Here is a 19,934-nt window from a genome sequence, read left to right as displayed (position 1 = left end):
ATATTAATGTAAATGAATAAATAAATCTTAAAACGAATGAAACTTAAATTGAATATGCAAATCAAGCTTGAAACGAACACAAATCACTACAAACAAGAGTTTTGGTATCACCTCCTTCCCTCAATGTAAAAGTCTAAAACCTACTGCGTCATTGGCGCTTTACTGAAACTAAATGCGTCTTGAAAAGACTTGGAAAGCATCAAGAAAATCAAATTGAACAATTGATTTATAATGATATTGATTGATGAAAGATCCATCAGTACAATAATTTATTTCACTATAATTTTATTTTAATTTGCAATGTTTTAAGAACTGGAAAAGAAACCATTTGTGATATAATTTGTTTTCAGTGAACCGCCAATGACACAGTAGGCTTTTGGTTTTTATTTACAGTTAAGGAAGGGGGCAGTATCCAAACTCTTGTTTGTAGTGAAACTATATTCGTCTTGAACAATTTTACAGAGAACTAATAAATTCAACTGAATATTTGATGTATAATGATATTAATTGCTGAAAGCTCGTCAGTTCAAAATTTTACTGTAATTTAATGTTTATTTTCAATATTAAGTACAAAAGAAAATTTTTGTAATAAAATTGGTTTTCAGTAAAGCGCCAATGACGCAGTTCGCTTTAGACTTTTACAGTGAGAGAAGGAGGCGGTACCCAAACTCTTGTTTGTAGTGATTTTTGTTTGTTTCAAGCTGGATTTGCATATTCAATTTAAGTTTCACTCGTTTTAAGATTTATTTATTCATTTACATTAATATCTATTGTATGTTTGTTTGCGTTGATTGTTTATCTAATTCATGTTCGTTTTAAGTTTCATTTGTACTTCAATAGCAAAATATTTTTTTCGGTTTAAGCTTGATTTTCATATTCAATCTAAGCATTACTCGCTTTAAGATCTATTTATTCATTTATATTATTGCTTGTTGTATGTTTTTTCCTATGATTGTTTATTTAATTTCTGTTCGTTTTTGGTTTCATTTATTCTTTAATAGTAGGCCTAATTTCTGGTCGTTTTTAGTTTGAATTTTAACAGGTATTTGTATCTCCTGAGCTTAAGTTTAAAATTGCCTTTACTTTTATTTGAAAAACTTATTTTTAGGAAAGTTTTTTTCACTTTCCACTAAGACGAGTGAGTGTTCTACCTCGAAATAGTTCTAAAACAGTCTTCATGAAACATAATGTCAAGTGACCAAAAAAGATTGGAAGGCAACTGGCACCCCCTCCCTTGACACTTTTTTCTGTAGACATCTGATCAAAATTCTGAGATAGCCACTGGATTTGGCATAGTTGAGAGATCCAATACCTATGCCTTTGGGGATGACAAGACCCCCCATAACTCCAGGAAAAGGACTGTCAGTTATGCAACTTGCCCATTGTCTATGTATAGTATTTATTATTGGAAAATACACTGAAGTTTTCTTTGGGGGCTATATTTTGATGGGGAAGGGATTTTTCATGGGTAGTTCAGTAATAATCCTAAAATTTCAGAAAGCTTCCATTCTGATTGAACAAAGAGTACTTATTGGTACACTTTAAAATAATTTTAAACCGAATATTTCTTTGTAATAATTGCTGCTTTCCTTCTCTACAACAATTGTCAATGTGTCAAACATAAACTTTCTATCAGTTTTTGTTGCTTGCTCTAATTTTCTATTATTTTTTGTGGCTTACCACCAGGAACGTTACTTGATCCTTCATTATTCCTTGAAATTTGCAACAAATATTTTATTTCCGGTTTAAATATGCAGGTTGTTTGTTATCCTGAAATCTAGTGCTGAATTAGTTCTGTATTAATTAAACATTACCTATTTTTAGAACAAAAGCTAATCCTTAGGTGTCTTAATATTTATTTGGAGATCAAATAAAAAAAAAACAATAAGTATTTCAGCTGAAAGTAAGGATCAACATTAAAACTTAAAATGTGCAGAAATTATTCCGTATATGAGGAAGGGTACCCCTTCCTCAACCCTAGGTCTTTACACTAAAATCTAAAGGTTCTTTTCAAATAGTCTCATTACAATTCAACAACCATTGTGTTCGAGCAGTCTTTCTTAAAGAATTGTGACAAGTCAAACTTTAGTGCAAAAAGTGAGGCTTGAGGAAGGGGTGCCCTCATATACAGAATAATTTCTGCTCGTTATAAATTTTAATGTTGCTCCTTATTTTCAGCTGAAAAAAAAATGTTTCTTTGGTTTAATTCAATTCAATTTATTTATAACCTGTCAAAACAAAAAAAGGGCACATATCCCCTAAATGACAGAATACAATATAAGGGGAAAAAAAAGAGAAAACAGAAGACAGTTTATGCACTGAACAAAAATAAGTAGTTTTTACAATCATAATAACATAATCATAAGATCCATAATGTAACACAATCATAATAGATCATAATCCAATCATAAAATTATAAAATTAAAGAAGACCAATCATGATTAAGTTTACTGGCGGAAGATTTAAAATCTTTCATTCATTTATCAATAATTGCAAAACGAAAGATAAGTTTAAATTTTTGGGACAAAAAAGAGTTACTAGTCCAAGGGGCATATGCAAAAGGAATTTAGCAAATTTAAAATAAATCCGATGAATAAGTTTTTTTTTAAAGCAGATATAGTTGATATAGTTTAGAAATAGTTGCCAAATAAGAGACAGAGTAAGAAGATGAGGCACAGTTAGACTATTGTAAAGTTTAGAAAGATGGAAACGACTAAGGTGTGTAATGTTAGATACAAGACAGTGACGCATAAGCTATCCTTATCTTTTTTTCAAGATTTTGGATGGTAAGCTTAATAGTTTCCTTATGATGAATTTCCAATGGGCATTCCCAGGTAAATAAGGGTTTTAGAGAGGGGGATACAAGTTTCAGTAAGTTAGAGGGATTTATAAGAGTATCCTTTGAGGTTGAAACCAACAGCTACAGTTTTATCCACATTAAAACTTAAACCAGTTTGCTGATATTCTAATTGAAAAGTGCTCTCACAACCAGAGAAAATGCGACTCAGATTCTGGGTATCATCAGCATAAGTAAGTAGACACGTCTAAACCCCCGTAAATACAGGTGGACTCAATAAAACTTTGGGCTGGAATAACTGAATTATTAAAAAGCGTGGTGGAAGTGAGACCTCCTTGTCTAACGCCCTTTAGCTCATTAAAAAGCTCTGAACCGCACTTCATTTTGGCACGAAGATGTTTATACATGTATTTAAGACACTTTATAACTGAGAAGTCAACCCCTCTCTTTAAAGCTTCTACCAAAATCTGGGCAAAAGTAGGCGAATCAAATGCTCTGGTTATGTCCAGTGCAAATAGAACAATAGAATCCCTAGAACCTTCCACATCTACAAGAACCTTAAAAAGGGAAAAAAGAGTATGCTCACGACTAAGTTCTTTCTGAAAACCGAACTGATACGCAGGTACAGTACACTTTTGGGAAATATCTTTAAGAATAATAGACGCAAATATTTCAAAAGAAATGCTAAAAACGGTTATAGGCCGATACGATCGACAATCATTGAGATCTTTTTTCCTAGGAAAAAAGAAAATCATCCTAGGATATCCCCTTGCCTCCCTCCATGCAAAATTCGCACCAGGAACTCCCCCATGTTAAATATAGAGCCCTTAGATATATAAAAGTTGTTTTTTAATTGACATTATGAGACGATTGTTGATTTGAAATAAGTCCAAAAAATAATACAAAGCGCTAAAATTATCTAACTTGTGTATACAGTCTTGGGCGATACCTAGGCATTATGGGTGAATTGCAAAAAGCAACCCAATTTAAATGAAAAATAAAGTGTATATATTTTTTTTGCATTTAGGGAGGGACGAATTGCACCTTGTATACCCACTTGAGTGTACATGCACACAAGAAACTTTTTGGAAAGGCAACTTTTAACAGGAACATAACTTTTATTGAAAACAATATGTAAACTATATGTAAATATAAGGTTTAATAAGAAAATAGCTTAAAAATTAAGCGCTTTGGGCGGGGTGGGGGGATTCAAATGCCTTCTCTGAGCTTATATACTGAGCTTGAAGCATTTCCTTGTCAATTTTTCAAATTCGTGTCATATTACTGTCCCTTAAAAAAAAACCTAACTTGGAGATAATAACTCCCAGTCTTGATTTGGATAAAAAAAAAAATTCCCAAAATTGACAAAAACCTAACTCCTACTTTTGCATAGGCTCCTGTTTTTTGTTGCACTCACATGTACAACACATTAAGTACAAATTGTCTCATATTTTTTTCTGTCCTCTATAATTTTATTCTGTAAGGTTTGCGTTTTATCATGAAAGAGGCTAAGGTTAGGAATATCTCATTAAAGAAGATTGTACCACATCAGCAAACACAGCTTTTTTGTGAAATAACATTTCAGTGGAAACAATGGGATTGTGGTTTTTATTTGTCTTGATTGCTAATAGTTTTATTGAACACTAATATTCTTGTATAAATAATGCGTTGCTCTTAGCTGTAATATCATGAACTTTTTCATGACAATATATGTTGTCACATAATGTGAAAAACAAATACAGTTACCTTTTCTTTTTTTTTTTAGCTTTGGTTTAAACAACAGGTTTCAAGATGATTTCCCTGCACCCTTGACTGGAAGAGTAGCTCCTGAGGAGTTTCAGGAAACAATTGGACGGATTAATTCTGTACTTAAAAAAAGCATGCCTGTGAATATGAAGTGGTTTATCTGTGGTTGTCTTTGCTGCTGCTGCACTCTTGGCTGCTCACTTTGGCCTGTTATTTGCCTTAGCAAAAGAGTAGGTCAATTCGCTATTTTTTACTGGTTTCTTACTATTTCTCTGTTTTTCGAGGAGGGGAGAGCAGGTAGATGTAACCTAATGGTACTTCAGGTATTGTCTATGGGCAGAGTGTATGTGTTCAAAATATTTTGGATATATATTTGAAACTGCTATGTGTATACAGTTGTACTTGTAGATTTGAAAATATAGATGGCAACATAAATGTCCAATAACTCTGGCCATAATAAGGCTGTGTGTCTTAAATTCTCAATTCTAAAAACTTTAACTTTCACAATTGGAATGATTCTTATTGAGCAAAACTTCAGCAACACACTTGTACACTGGTACCCTCCATTCCGGCACCTCCCGCCTAAAAATTGGATGATAGTGATCTTTTGTCTGATATTTTTCATTCTAATACCTATAAGTTCTATATAATGTATCAAGTATATTCATTTCTATTTCTATTTTACCACGTGCATGGTTCAGTGTTTGTAATTTATAAGGGACACCCTGCAAGGATTTTTTTCAACGATATTTCAAAGGTACTAGCAGCATTGACATTAAATTCATTCCAACTTAGGGAGTTTAAAATAAGTTTAGCATGTTGTTTTGTATCCAAATTTTGCACTTTCAAATCTGTGGACTCTTGACTTTTAACTGGCATATAAGTCATCAGTTATAGGGCAAAAAAAGGATAAAGGTTTTTTCTGAGTCATTGCTAGTGTATTACAGGGCGTCGAATTGACGTTTCAGCCGCTGTAGAGCAAATTCAACCAAACGAATTCTGCATTCTATTAGTGCAATAGAATACAGCTGAAGAGCTGCATTCTATTACTTATAGAATGCACATTTTCAAAATTTGTTCATTTAGGCTATTGCACTTGTTTTATTTTTCAAATAAATTTTAATTCCAGTCTAAAACATAATTTGTAGTTCAGATTCTGTTTCAATAATAATTACTGGTTAGCAAAATTTACTTTTTGTAAGGGTTTGTCGCCAAAATGACCTTTAAGCAAAGTCCCTAATTTTTGGATAATTTTTTTGTTCTTTCCCAGTTTAACCTTTCGTTTGTCAGCTTTATTTGGAAAGAAAGGTTCTATTGTCTCATTTATTCTCGGCATAGAAATTCGATTGACTTGGATCCTTTCAAATCATATATACACACAAGGGGGGTGATTCCCCCTAAGAACAGTCCGAAGTACAATTAAGTTTTTTTTTTAATATTGGCATAAAAACTCACTTTTCTGGTGTTTACTCCTCTCCCCTTCCCCTATAAATGGTAACGTTTCTAATGCCACCTCTAATTTTGGTTGTACCCGTTTTTCTATTTACTATTTTTAATGCACTTTAATATTATAACTTTCCAGTTATTGGTTTGGTTGGTAAGTTTAATAACAAATCCTTCTACGTAAAAGCGCTCTTCTTCAAGTATTAGGCCCTTGGAAAGATATTCTACAACCCCCCCCCCCCACCTCCCCTATAGTCCTTACAGTGTGTACGTACTGACAACACTGTTATAAAATTGCGTTACAACTTCGCTCTAATTTTGCTGACAAGTGTAAACTTTTTTTTATTCATCATGCTAATTTATTTCTGTAATTATTTCTCCAAATAACAAAATATTCATCTATATTTTTTTAATGGACATGCTTATTAATGCGCTTTTCTTTTCATTAAGATCACTGGGTATTACAAATACACTATGCTAGATTTCCTTCAAGAACCTCACTTATACCGGAATATTTCAATTGACGCGAATTCATCCACAATAAGGCAGCACTATCTCTGAACCTTCCTATAGCATTTATTGATAGTGTACTTGCTGTAATTATACTGAGTACCATAACTTGACACTAAAAATAAAAGAATTTTTTGTGGTTTTCTCCTTGAGAATCAAAATAACGGGTTCTACTTTAAATTCTTAAGTTGCCTAAGGTGATCTGGTGTTGTCTCCAATTGCATTCAATATGTTTTTTGTACGAAATGATTTTTGAATTTTGTTCAATTTGAAATTAAGATTTGGAACGGTCCCTGAACTAAGATTTTGATTCAACAGTAATTTATAGATTATATTCTCGAAACAATCCTCCTTGGAGAATGTTCAAAAGATTATATGTGAATGAAGGTTCTAGGCGTTTACCCCCCCCCCCCCAGAAAATATCCTCCAGCGGAAAACACTTTCCTGGAAAATAATTGCCCGTGGAAAATACCCCCTCCCCGGAAAATACGGCCCGGGAAAATCCCCCCCCCCCTCCACCTGTGGAAAATAAGGTTTACAAATTTGAGGATTTTTTTTTAGTTTCGTTGAAAAGTGCTAAGGAACGGGAGAAAGAGGAATTTACACGCCAAAAGTATCCTAAAAACCACTGTATATATAATAGTATCCTAATTATATATACAGTGCTAAAAACTTAAAAAAAAACTGCAAATCCATTTTTGTTGAACAAACCTCCATATGAATTTCTGCAATTTTTGGCAGTAGTAGGCACCAAATTAAAAAAAAAAAATGAAGAAAAAAAATGTAGGCAAACGATCATCAAAATTAAGCTAAAAACATGTGGCACCAAAAAGTTTAAGAAGGTTTAGCTTTCCTTTGAACGGATAGTTGGCTTTGGGAACCAACAAATTCTTATTGTTTAAGTTTTTAAGGACGAAAGCGTTGTCAATTTCTACGAGTTGGTTTTTCTTATCTTCCAAGTGTGAAACTATCACAAATCACCATTAATAAATAAATGAAACCCAAAACGAACAGAAATTACAATAAATAACCTAGTCAAACTCAAAACGAGCAAAAATTTAAAGGAGTAGGGCTGACATCACCCATGTCTTCTCAAGACCAGAACCTAATTTGCTCTTTACCAAAAAAAAAAATAAGAAAATAACTGTGTATTGTCAGTTTAATATACATATTCTGATATTTATTCCTTATAGTCTTAATACTTCTATATTTATTAAAGTCAAAAATTGAAAATATTTAAAATGTAGTTTGTTTTCAGTAAAGTGCAAATTATGTTCTGGTCTTGAGGAAGTGTGGGGGTTGTCAGCACTACTCATGATAATTTTTGCTCGTTTTGAGTTTGAATCGGTTTTTCATTGTAATTTCTGTTCGTTTTGGGTTTAATTTATTTATTGATGGTGATTTGTGGTAGTTTTACGCTTGAAAGATTATTTGATTTTATTTCTGCTCATTTTTGGCTTAATGAGGCTTTACTATTCTTTGACAATGTTGTTTTGTAGAAAAATCATTTTTTAATTAATTTCTGTTCATTTTTTATTGATGTAGTCTTTTTCATAGAAAAAATATTTATATCTTTTTCTTATTAGACTCCATAATTTTTTACTTTGCAGATTATTTGACTTTAGTTTTGCTAACTTTTGGTTTAATGAGGCTCTTTACTTTTCTTTAAAAAACTTGTTCTGTATGTTTCCCATTAACAAATACTATCTGTAAGTAATTAAATAAAAGGAACAACAAGTTTTTCAACTGAAAGTAAGGAGCAACCTCAAACCTTAAAAGGAACAGAAATTACTACGTATATGAAAGGGGTTGCCTCCTCCTCAAGACCTTGCTCTTTACGATAAAGTTTATATATATATATATATATATATGTTTTTAAAACAAAGATTTAATTCTAATTAAACGACCATTGTGTTTCAGAAATCGTTCTTAAAAATTTATTACAAAAAGTTAAAACTTTAGCGTAAAGAGTAAGGTCTTGTGGAGGGAGTAACTCCTGTCATGCACGTATTGATTTTATTCGTTTTAATTTTTGACACCGCTCCTTACTTTCACTTGAAAAAAACTTTTTTTTTAATTTAATTTCTGATCATTTTTTTATAATACCCTGAAATCCGGCTCTGAAAAATTCTGGTACTTGTGTATTATACGCCACTTACTCAAGTTTGCGATATATAAAACTCGAGAACAAACCGGTTTCTTCGTTAGTTTCTTCGTTACTTTAGAAACAAATTTGGGCTATATATTTGCACATTAGGCGGGGGGGCGGGGTAAAGTGTATCGGGTTTGCATGCAAAATGTGTTAGGTACAATTATTCTGCATATTTTGAAGTGAGAATTGTTTTCTGACTTCAAACTGTTCAAGTACATTACCCCCCCCCCTTTATGTGCAAATATATAGCCCATATTATATATTTCCCATCTATTCTGCTACTTGTCTTTGTCTTGTATCACGCTAAACTGAAACAAACTAACGAAGAAACCGACTTATTTGACTTATTTATTAAAATAAGTCAAACTCAAAACGAGCAGAAATTAATCTGAGTAGGGTTGTAAACCCTATGCTTTCTAAAAGCCAGAATATAACTTGTACTTTACTGAAAAAAATTCAAATGAATCTACTGGAAAAAATGTGCATTGACAGTTTTATATACATATGCTGATATTCTTTCCTTAAAGTCTTAATTGATTTTTGATTTCTTAAAGTTATAAAAGTGAAAACATTAAAAAAAAAAAATCAGTAAAGTACATATTATATTCTTGCATTAAGAAAGCATGGGGTTTAGAACCCTACTCATTAATTTCTGCTCGTTTTGAGTTTGACTCTGTTATTTGTTTTAATTTCTGTTTGTTTTCAGTTTCATTTATTTATTGATACTGATTTGTGGTAGTTGTATGCTTGGTAGATTATTTGATTCTATTTTTGTTCATTTTTGGTTTAATAGAGTTCTTTACTTTTTTTGAAAAACTTATTTTGTGGAAAAAGTTTTTTTGTAATTAATTTCTGTTCGTTTTATATGGACATAGTCATTTTCAGGGAGAAAGACTGAGCCTCTTCTAAATTTCGACAACCATCCCTTCCATACAAGTAGAGAGCTATCTTATACCCCCACCCCTCACCCCTGCTGCCACCTATAACTTTTTTGCACCCCATATATGGGCATAGCCTCCCTAGGGAGAACACGTGGTTAATGGGGTCAATGACCTCTTTTTCCAAGGTCGATTTATTTGATGTTTCTATGTGTAATAGCTCCGGGGCGAAGGTTGCACATGCGCATTGAATTCTAACGGGAACAATGTTATTGATCTAGGACTCTAGGGGGAAGTGAATTTCTGAGAACTTGATTGCGTAATCGATCGCGAATGTCATGGTGTCCAGAAATAGTATTTGTTGTTGTTGTTAGTGCACGCTCTCAGCGAATGTTATGATCCGGAAATAGTATTTGTTGTTGTTTTGGTCATGTACATGCTGGAGGCGAATGTCATGGTGTCCAGAAATAGTATTTGTTGTTGTTGCTCTCAGCAAATGTTATGAGTTTCCCGGAAACAGTTAGATCACGTGTTTCCTTCTCAGCCAATCAGCGAGTCGGATACATCCTCCTTCTCAGCCAATCAGAGGGCTGGTTACATATGATTTCACCGTTACATAACAATTCAACCTTGAGATTTCGTATATAACGGACATGCATTGTGATTAAATTATCAGAAAGTATTTTGACGCTGTGTAAACAACTAAAATGGATAATATTGATGAATTAGAAGCCGTGGCAACTTCAATTTACCATGTAAGTACATTTTTTATTTTCAAACGAATTTTCCTTGGACATCCTCCAGTATATTCAGCTAAAACGTAAATATATTCCTTTACCCCAACCCCCAACCCCACATACAATAAAAACATCACTTTACAATATTTATACTCACTAGAAAAACATAAAATATATTCTTTTTACCCTAACCCCATCCCCCATTGTTTTACAGTCAAATTCTCGAAAAAAGAAATAATTTTCATTTCGTTAAAGTTTGACTTTTCTCTATTGTGATTTAGTGTCTACTGGCTTCTGTCAATTTTTAACGTAAATATCGTTCTGTTTTGACACAATGCTCTTCGATGCGAGTCATATAATTAGCTCTGACCCTTTTTAGAGCATTTCCTGCTCATTAGCAGTTTAGTTTCCAAAGATTTCACAGATTCAAAAGGACACGACTAAAAACATGTTGCTATTTATTAGATAACTGAAAAAGAATCATAGCTCAGATCAATGCTTTGATGTTTGACTAAATATACACATTTTCAACGTTTAGTATTAGGAGGGGGGATTTTATTCAAACAAATTAGACCGGCTTTTGAACGGCTCTGTGAGCTGTAATTCTCAGATTCAAAAGGATGCGATATCGTTCGGGGGGGGGAGGGGGTAATTTCCAATGTCTGGAGTCAGGGTTTTTGGGCCATGGGGGTTATTTTCCGTGGGCTGTTTTTCTGGGGGTAGGGTAAATACCAGCTATCGTAAAAGGATATGGAAAGATAAAAAATAGAGTTAATACTTTAAATGCATCACACAAGACATGCTCAATCCAGATTAAAACCAGAAAAGAACAGAAATGCCTAAAAATAAGAAATTAGGCTGACTTATATAGGCCGGCTTTTGAACGGCTCAGTGAGCTGTAATTCTCAGATTCAGAAGGATGCGTTATCAGTTGCTGTGGGGAGGGGGTATTTTTACATTTCTTTTCTCAGGGATTATTTTCATCGGGGTGTATTTTCAGGGGGTAGGTAAATGCCAGCTATCGTAAATGGATATGGAAAGATAAAAAATACCGTTAATACTTTAAATGCGTCAAACAAGGCATGCTCAATACAGATTAAAACCAGAAAAGAACAGAAATGCCTAAAAATAAGAAACTAGGCTGACTTATATAGCCCGGCTTTTGAATGGTTCAGTGAGCTGTAATTCTCAGATTCAAAAGGATGCAATATCTTTCGCTGTGGGGAGGGGGTATTTTTCAATGTCTTTTCTCAGGGGTTATTTTCCGTGGGCTGTTTTTTCTGGGGGTAGGGTAAATACCAGCTATCGTAAAAGGATATGGAAAGATAAAAAATAGCGTTAATACTTTAAATGAGTCAAACAAGGCATGCTCAATACAGATTAAAACCAGAAAAGAACAGAAACGCCTAAAAATAAGAAACTAGGCTGACTTATATAGCCCTGCTTTTGAACGGCTCAGTGAGTTGTAATTCTCATATTCAAAAAAAGGATGCAATAAGTATATTTCACGAAATTTTCTACGTTGTGCATTCTTAGTGATAAACTATATAAAATTATATGGATGATGATACTAGCGTTCTTTCCGTGAAAAGGGGGCAAATAGTTTTGATACTAATTTTTTCTCTTTTTTTTAAGGCCAATTATGAAGAATGTATGGCACCGCCGCCCGCTCAGAAAGCCAGAGATGACAAGACAGCCCCATCAGTGCCAGCCTCAATGCAGCCTGGGTTTAAGTTAAAGAGAGAGTGGACGGCTTCTTATAATATGGTGAACCCTGCCGAAGCTATGCAAGATCATGAAATAGCCGGCCCAGTCTCACAAGAACATAGCAACGTCAGCCCGTCGACCCTCCAGCATACACTACCGGGTCTTTCGGGTGCCCAAGTGCATCCGGGATAAGCACATGTAAGTATTTTTTCCTACCTTTCTATTCATTCATTTTTCAGTCCTTTTCAATCCCAATATAAACTTATCTCTGTGAGATATTAAGCCCTCGCCCAAACCATTGTTTTAAATTTATCTCCCTCGGAGATATCTAAATGTAATTTTTAACAATGAAACCACTCTTTTCTCTGCTCCCCCTCCCTCGGAGATATCTAAATGTAAGTTTTGCAAAGAAACCGCTCTTTTTTCTAATCTTTGCTATCGCTTCGATATCTCATAAGCGAATATTTTTAGGTAATTTCTATTAATAATCACTGCCTTTGAAACTCAAAATACTATTTTTTCTAATCTTTGATATTTTCTCTGTTGCTATTTCTTCGCCGTTATCGCATAAGCGAATATTTTTCATGGGTAATTTCTATTAATGCTCACCATTTGAAACTCAAAATCCCCATATTTTTCACAATAGATTATCACAAAGTTTCAAGAGAAGGAACTGAGTGAGATTATTCACATTTATCTATTTGTCACATAAGAACCCCGTAATTTGCGCAAGGATATTTCAATATAACTTTCAATCTTACAAAGTCTTGCCAAAATTTTAGTGATGAAGAGACATTCCTGAAGAAGAATTCACGGTTTTCAAATTGAATTGAACTGTTTCCCAGAGAATAGGCTTGGAAAAAGAACAGACACGAGATTAAAAATAATCTAGGCTCATTTGGAGTCATAGACAACCTGTACGGGGAGTAGGCGAAACGACTTATGCCGACTAACAATCCGGTTTTTTGGGAAATTATGTAAATACCTAGAACCCGGATGGCGCCGAGGGGGCCGGGGAGGGTGGGGGGGGCCAGGTTCGGCACGTGCTAGGGGGATGCGTCAGGGGTCAGGGACGTACTAAAGGGATGCACCACGGATAAGTAAAATGCCACCGGGATGCGCCACGGGCCCGAAAAGCATCGCGGGAAGCGATGCGGGGCCCGAGAAGCGCCACAGGGATGCGCTGTGGCTCCGAAAAGCGCCGAAAAAAAAAGTTTTAGGGGGGGGGAGTGAGCACTTTTAATAGTGACAAAATAGAAATGAAAAGATAATTGTTTCTTAATTCAGTGTCTAACCATTTCTCTTCGAAATTTAGCGATTTTAGCTATAACAATTTTCCTAAATTTAGGGGAGGTGGCGTTAATCCATGATTTTTGTTTGGGACGGCATTAGCACTTTTAATAGTGACAAATTATACATGAAATTTAATTTAAACACTTTTTTTTTCAAATATAATAATGTTTGGTGTGATTGACACAGAATATATTGGTCTGAGATATTCCGCAACTGGCATTATATTCGAAGCAGATTTCTTACTCCTAGACAATCAACGACGTGAAATTCATTGCTATAAATGGAGCATCAGATACAATATGTATAAGTACGAGAAAAACAGATGGAGTCCAACACTAAATTTTATAAATCGAAAAGGCTTTTACGCTAAAACCATACGACCACATAATGAAAATGGCTATGAAATAAAACATGTACAAGAGGAAAGTCAGGAAATATGCAGTTTTTTCGGCGTGCTAGCTGTTCACGTTAAAAGTAAAATTCCAACAGATAAACTCTTACTAGAAAAATGTGATAGAAACACATTATTATTCAATGTAGAAGACTTCAAACGAAAGAAATACTCGCATTCAGTCCATGGCCCACAAGATGAAGTTAGATATTTTGCTAAATGGATACCGGATAAGATACCTGACATGGAAAAATGCATCAGATATCCAACGTCCTAAACTTTCTCCTCCTCATATCAAATGGATTAAGATTTTTGTTTTTTTAATATGTCATTATTTTTTTTCAAATGTTTTAAATATGTTTAAGCAATAAATATCTTAAGCCTCAACCGTTTTTATTATTTAGAATATTCCATCACCATGAAAATTAGACATTAAGATTCAACATGCCAGGGAACACACTTTCAAGTTCAGCGTGTTGGAGAACCCTAAATAGTCACCCCTAAAAAGGTAAGTTAACCCTAAAAGGTTAAAGAATTTTTCTTAAATTATCTTAAGGCTCAGACGTGTTTATTATTTATAATATTAATTAGCCACGAAAATTACACTTTAAGATTAAAAATGCCAGGGAACATACTTTCAAGTTAAGCTTGTTGGAGAAACATAAATAGTCACCCCAAAAAATGTAAGTTAACACTAAAAGGTTAAAGAATTTTTCTGAAATTATATTAAGCCTGAGACTTTTTTATTCTTTAGAATAGTCCTTCGCAACGAAAATTAGACTTTCTCATTCAAAATGCCAGGGAACACACTTTCAAGTTCAGCATGTTGGAGAACCATAAATATTCAACCTTAAAAAGGTAAGTTAACCCTAAAAGGTTAAAGAATTTTTATGAAATTATCTTAAGAATGAGAATTGTTTATTATTTTTAATATTACAAAGCCAACAAAAATATAATATAAAAATAAAAAATCCCCGGAAAACAAATTAAAGGTACAAAATTTTGATGAACAAAAAAATAAAACCAAAAAAAGGTAATTTAAACCAAAAATGTTAAAGACTTTTTCTGGAATTACACTTTCAGATCCAGTATGTCGGGGAACACATTTTCAAGTTCAGCATGTTGGATAACCCTAAATGCTCACCCCTAAAAAGGTAAGTTAACCCTAAAAGGTTAAAGAATTTCTAGATTTATGTAGAGTTTCAACTATATATGACTAAGTTTGTTAAAGACAAACTATTTTCTTACGAAAACAAACAAAATCGGAAAAAATTTTAAATCTTCCTTTAGTACCTACGCAATTAGGTTTAAATGAAGATATTTATGAAGAGTTTCAAATAGCTATGGCTAAGTTTGCTAAAGATAAGCTATTTTCTTGCGAAAACACACAAAATCAGAAAAAAATGTTCAATGTTAAATGTGGCCATATTATAGTATGATTAAATTAAGATATCAGTGTGTAGACTCATCTATACATGGCCTTTTTTAATACGTTGATACTATTTTATTTTGAAAACACACGCTATCAGAAAAAATGAACATTTGTCATTTAGTACCCTACGCACTAATACTAAAAATTTATTAATCAATGCTGCGAGAATAAACGCGCTGTCGCTAATTGCCCAAGTAAATATCTTTTCTTACGAAAACACACAAAATAAAAAAAAATTTTAAATGTTCATTTAGTACCTACTCAATTAGACTAAATATGAAGATATTTATGCAGAGTTTCAACTAGCTATGGCTAAGTTTGCTAAAGACAAGCTATTTTCTTGAGAAAAAACATAAACTCATAAAATATGTTCAATGTTAATTGAGTACCTACACAATTATTCTAATAATTAATTTATTTATGCAGAGTTTCAACTACCTATGTCTAAGTTTTCTAAAGACAATCTATTTTCTTGCGAAAACACAAACAATCAGAAAAAATGATCAATGTTTCTTTAGGACCAACACAATTAGACTAAAAATGAAGATATTTATGCATAATTTCAACTAGCTTGGGCTCAGTTTGATAAAAACAAGATATTTTCTTTTGAAAACCCGTAAACTCAGAAAAAATGATATATTGTACATTATTAACAACGTAATTAGGACAAAAATTAATTCATCTTATCAGTGATAAAACTATATTTTTATTTTTTTTATAAATTCAATATATTTTAATGTGAAATTCAAAAATCACAGAAAAAATTATATATGTTACCTTATTACCCACGATATTAGACTAAAAAAGAACGTTTTTAAAATGAGTTACAAATAGCTATGGCTAAGTTTGCTAAAGACAAGATATTTTCTTGTGAAAACACACAAAATCAGAAAAATTATCAATTTTCCTTTAGTACCTACGCAATTAGACTAAAAATGAAGATATTTATACAGAGTTTCAGCTAGCTATGGCTAAGTTTGCTAAAGACAAGTTATTTTCGTGCGAAAACAAACAAAATCAAAAAAATTTTAACTGGTAATCATTTAACCAAGCAAATAGACTAAAAATTAAGTTGTCTATGCATATTTTAAAACTATCTATGGATATGTCTGCTGAAGACAACATGTATTCTTGTATAAAAACACAAAAACAGAAAAATTTTAAGTGTTCATATAGTAAATACGCAATTAGGCTAAAAATGAAGATATCTATGCAGAGTTTCAACTAGCTATGGCTAAGTTTACTAAAGACAAGCTATTTTCTTGCGAAAACACACAAAATCAGAAAAATGTTCAATGTTCCTTTAGTACCCTCACAATTATAATAAAAATGAAGATATTTATTCAGAGTTACAATTATCTATGGCTAAGTTTGCTAAAGACAAGCTATTTTCTTGCGAAAATACACACACTCACAAAAAATTTTAAATTTTACTTTAGTACCCTCACAATTAGGCAAAAAATTATGTAATTAATGCAGAGTTTCAACTAGCTATGGCTATTTTTTATAGATACTATCTATTTTCTATCTACAAAACACAACCTCAGAAAAAATGTTCACTGTTAATCGAGTGCCCTCTCACTTATAATACAATTTATGATATCTATGCATATCTTAATCTCGATCTGTATAATTTCTCTAATTAAAATATATTTTATTTTGAAAAAACAAAAAATCAGACTATAATATATATGTTACCGTAGTACATTCTCAAATAGATTGACTTGAAGATTTTTATGAAGAGTTTCAACTATCTATGGCTAAGTTTTCTAAAGACAAGCTATTTTCTTGCAAAGACATACAAAATCAGAAAAAATGTTCAATGTTCCTTTAGAACCCTCAAAATTAGGCTGAAATGAAGTTATTTATGCAGAGTTTCAACTAGCTATGGCTAAGTTTGCTAAAGACAAGCTATTTTCTTGCAAAAACACACAAAATCAGAAAAAATATTGTTAGGTTAGATTAAGTTAGATTAGTATAGGTTAGCCTACGTCCGCGCGCAGAGAGGTTAGGTTTTGTTAGGTTAGATTAAGTTAGGTTAAGTTAGGTTAGATTAAGTTAGGTTAGGTTAAGTTAGGATAGGAGAGGTTAGATTAAGTTAGGTTAGGCTGAGTTAGGTTAGGCTAGGTTAGCCTACGTACGCGCGCGTACATCAGCTAACCTAACCTATCCTAACTTAGCCTAACCTAACTTAATCTAACCTATCCTAACCTAACTTAACCTAACCTAACTTAATCGAACCTAACCTAACTTAACCTAACCTAAATTAATCCAACCTAACCTAACCTCTCTGCGTGCGTACATAGGCTAACCTAACCTAATCTAACTTAACCTAACCTAATAATATTTTTTCTGATTTTGTTTGTTTTCGCAAGAAAATAGCTTGTCTTTAGAAAACTTAGCCATAGCTAGTTGAAACTCTGCATAAATATCTACATTTCAGCCTAATTGTGAGGGTACTAAAGGAACATTGAACATTTTTTTTTCTTTTTGTGTGTGTTTTCTCAAGAAAATAGATTGTCTTTAGAAAAAATAGCCATAGAAAGTTGAATCTATGCATAAATATAATAATTTAAGCCTAAGTTAGGAGGAAATACGGTAAAATTGATATTTTTGTCTGATGTTGTGGTTTTTCGCGATAAAATAGATTGTAGTTAGCGAACTTAGCCAGCTATAGTTGAAAATCAGCATAAAGAAATTCAATTTTAGAATCATAGAGATGGTACTCGAGGAACATTGAACATTGTTTCTGATTTTGTGTGTTTTTGCAAGAAAATAGACTTTCTTTAGCAAACTTAGCCATATAGAATTTAAAATATTCATAGACATATTCATTTTTTGTCTAATTTGGAGGTTCATCCTGTAACATTGAACATTTTTTTTGATTTTGTGTGTTTTCTCAAGAATAAAGCGTATATATAGAAATAAAGGACAAATATCATTGACAATATGATAAGATAACTAAATTTTTAGTGTCTTTGTGAGGGTACTAAAGGAACATTGAACATTTTTTCTGATTTTGTGTGTTTTCGCAAGAAAATAGCTTGTCTTTAGCAAACTTAGCCATAGATAGTTTAAACTGTGCATAGATATCATCATTTTTAGTCTAATTGTGAGGGTACTAAAGGAACATTGAAAATTTTTTCTGATTTTGTATGTTTTTTCAAGAAAACAGCCTGTATTTAGCAAACTTAACCATAGCTAGTTGAAACTATGCATAAATATCTTAATTTTTATTTTAATTGCGTAGGTCCTCTAGGAACAGTGAAAGTTTTTTCTGTTTGTGTGTGTTTTCGCACTAAATTAGCTTGTGATTATAAAACTTAGTCTAGCTAGTTAAAACTCTGCATAGAAATCTTACTTTTTAGTCTACGTCAGTAGGTTCTAAGGGAATATTGTAAATTTCTTATAATTTTGCGTGATTTCACAAGAAATAGCTTGTCTTTATAAAACGTAGCCATAGATGGTTGAAACTCGGCCTAGATAAATTAATCTTTAGACTGAGAGCGTAGGTCCTAAATGAATATTTAAAATTTTTTCAGATTTTGTGTGTTTTCACAAGAAAATACCTTGTATTTATCAAATTTAGCCATATCTAGTTAAAAATCTTCATAAATAACTTAATTTTTAGTCACTTTTAGTGGTTTCTAGATTAAAATGGAAAATTCTTTATGATTTTGTGTGTTTTCGCAAGAAAATAGCCTGTCTTTAGAAAACTTAGACATAGCTAGTTGAAAATCTGCATTCATATCTACATTTTTAGTCTAATTGAGTTAGTACTAAAGGAACATTGAACATTTTTTCTGATTTTGTGTTTTTTCGCAAGAAAATAGCTTGTCTGTAGCAAGCTTAGCCATATCTAGGTGAAACTCTGCATAAATAACTACATTTTTAGTCTAATTGTGTTGTTACTAAGTGAATATTGAACATTTTTCTTATTTTATGTGTTTTTGCTAGAAAATAGATTGTCTTTATCATAATTATCCAAATCTAGTAGAAACTCTGCATAAATAACTTAATTTTTAGACCAAGTGAGTCTGAGCTAACGGAACATTGAACATTTTATCTTATTTTGTGTGTTTTCGCAGGAAAATAGCTTGTCTTTATCAAATTTAGCCATAGCTAGTTGTTACTCTGAATAAACATCTTCATTTTTAGTCTAATTAAGATAATAATAAAGGAACATTGAAAATTTTTTATCTGTTTGTGGGTTTTTAAAATAAAATAGAATGTCTTTATAAAAAGTACCCATAGGTAATTGAAACTCTGCATAAATATCTCAAGTTTTATTCTTATTTTAGTCGTTAATAATGTATAATTGAACATTTTTTTCTCATTTCGTGTGTGTTTCACACGAAAATAGCTTTTCTTTAGAAAAATTAGACGTATCTAGTAGAAACTATACATAAATATATTAATTTCAGTCTGATTGCGTAGGTACTAAAGGAGCATTGAACATTTTTTCTGATTTTGTGTGTTTTCGCAAGTAAATAGCTTATCTTTATCAAACATATCCATAGCTAGTAGAAACTCTGCATAAATATCTTCATTTAAACATAATTGCGTATGTCCTCCAGGAACATTTACAATTTAGTACTATTTTGGGTGTTTTCGTAAGAAAATAGTTTGTCTTTAACAAATTTAGTCATATCTAGTTGAAACTCTACATAAATAGAGAAATTCTGTAACCTTTTAGGGTTAACTTACCTTTTTAGGGGTGAGCATTTAGGGTTCTCCAACATGCTGAACTTGAAAATGTGTTTCCCGGCATACTGGATCTGAAAGTGTCATTTAAGAAAAAGTCTTTAACCTTTTAGAGTTAACTTGCCTATTTACGGATGACTATTT

General features: G+C 32.4%; 1 protein-coding gene across 1 annotated transcript in view; it reads left to right on the top strand.

Moving 5' to 3' along the window:
• The window catches only part of LOC148955366 (cysteine-rich hydrophobic domain-containing protein 2), a 65,787-nt gene that overhangs the window by 18,454 nt on the left and 27,399 nt on the right, over positions 1-19,934 (top strand). Inside the window, exon 2 of the mRNA XM_089108170.1 lies at positions 4,563-4,773. Within this exon, the coding sequence (XP_088964296.1) occupies positions 4,563-4,773 (211 nt within the window). The remainder of the gene's footprint in view (positions 1-4,562; positions 4,774-19,934) is intronic.

This window comes from Artemia sp. Qi Xiang Cuo, chromosome 2 (genome assembly GCF_049724085.1).
Source record: "Artemia sp. Qi Xiang Cuo chromosome 2, ASM4972408v1, whole genome shotgun sequence".
NCBI classification, from domain to species: Eukaryota; Metazoa; Arthropoda; class Branchiopoda; order Anostraca; family Artemiidae; genus Artemia; species Artemia sp. Qi Xiang Cuo.
The sequence above is the reverse complement of the archived record's forward strand: the minus strand, read 5'-3'. Positions and strand labels throughout refer to the sequence as shown.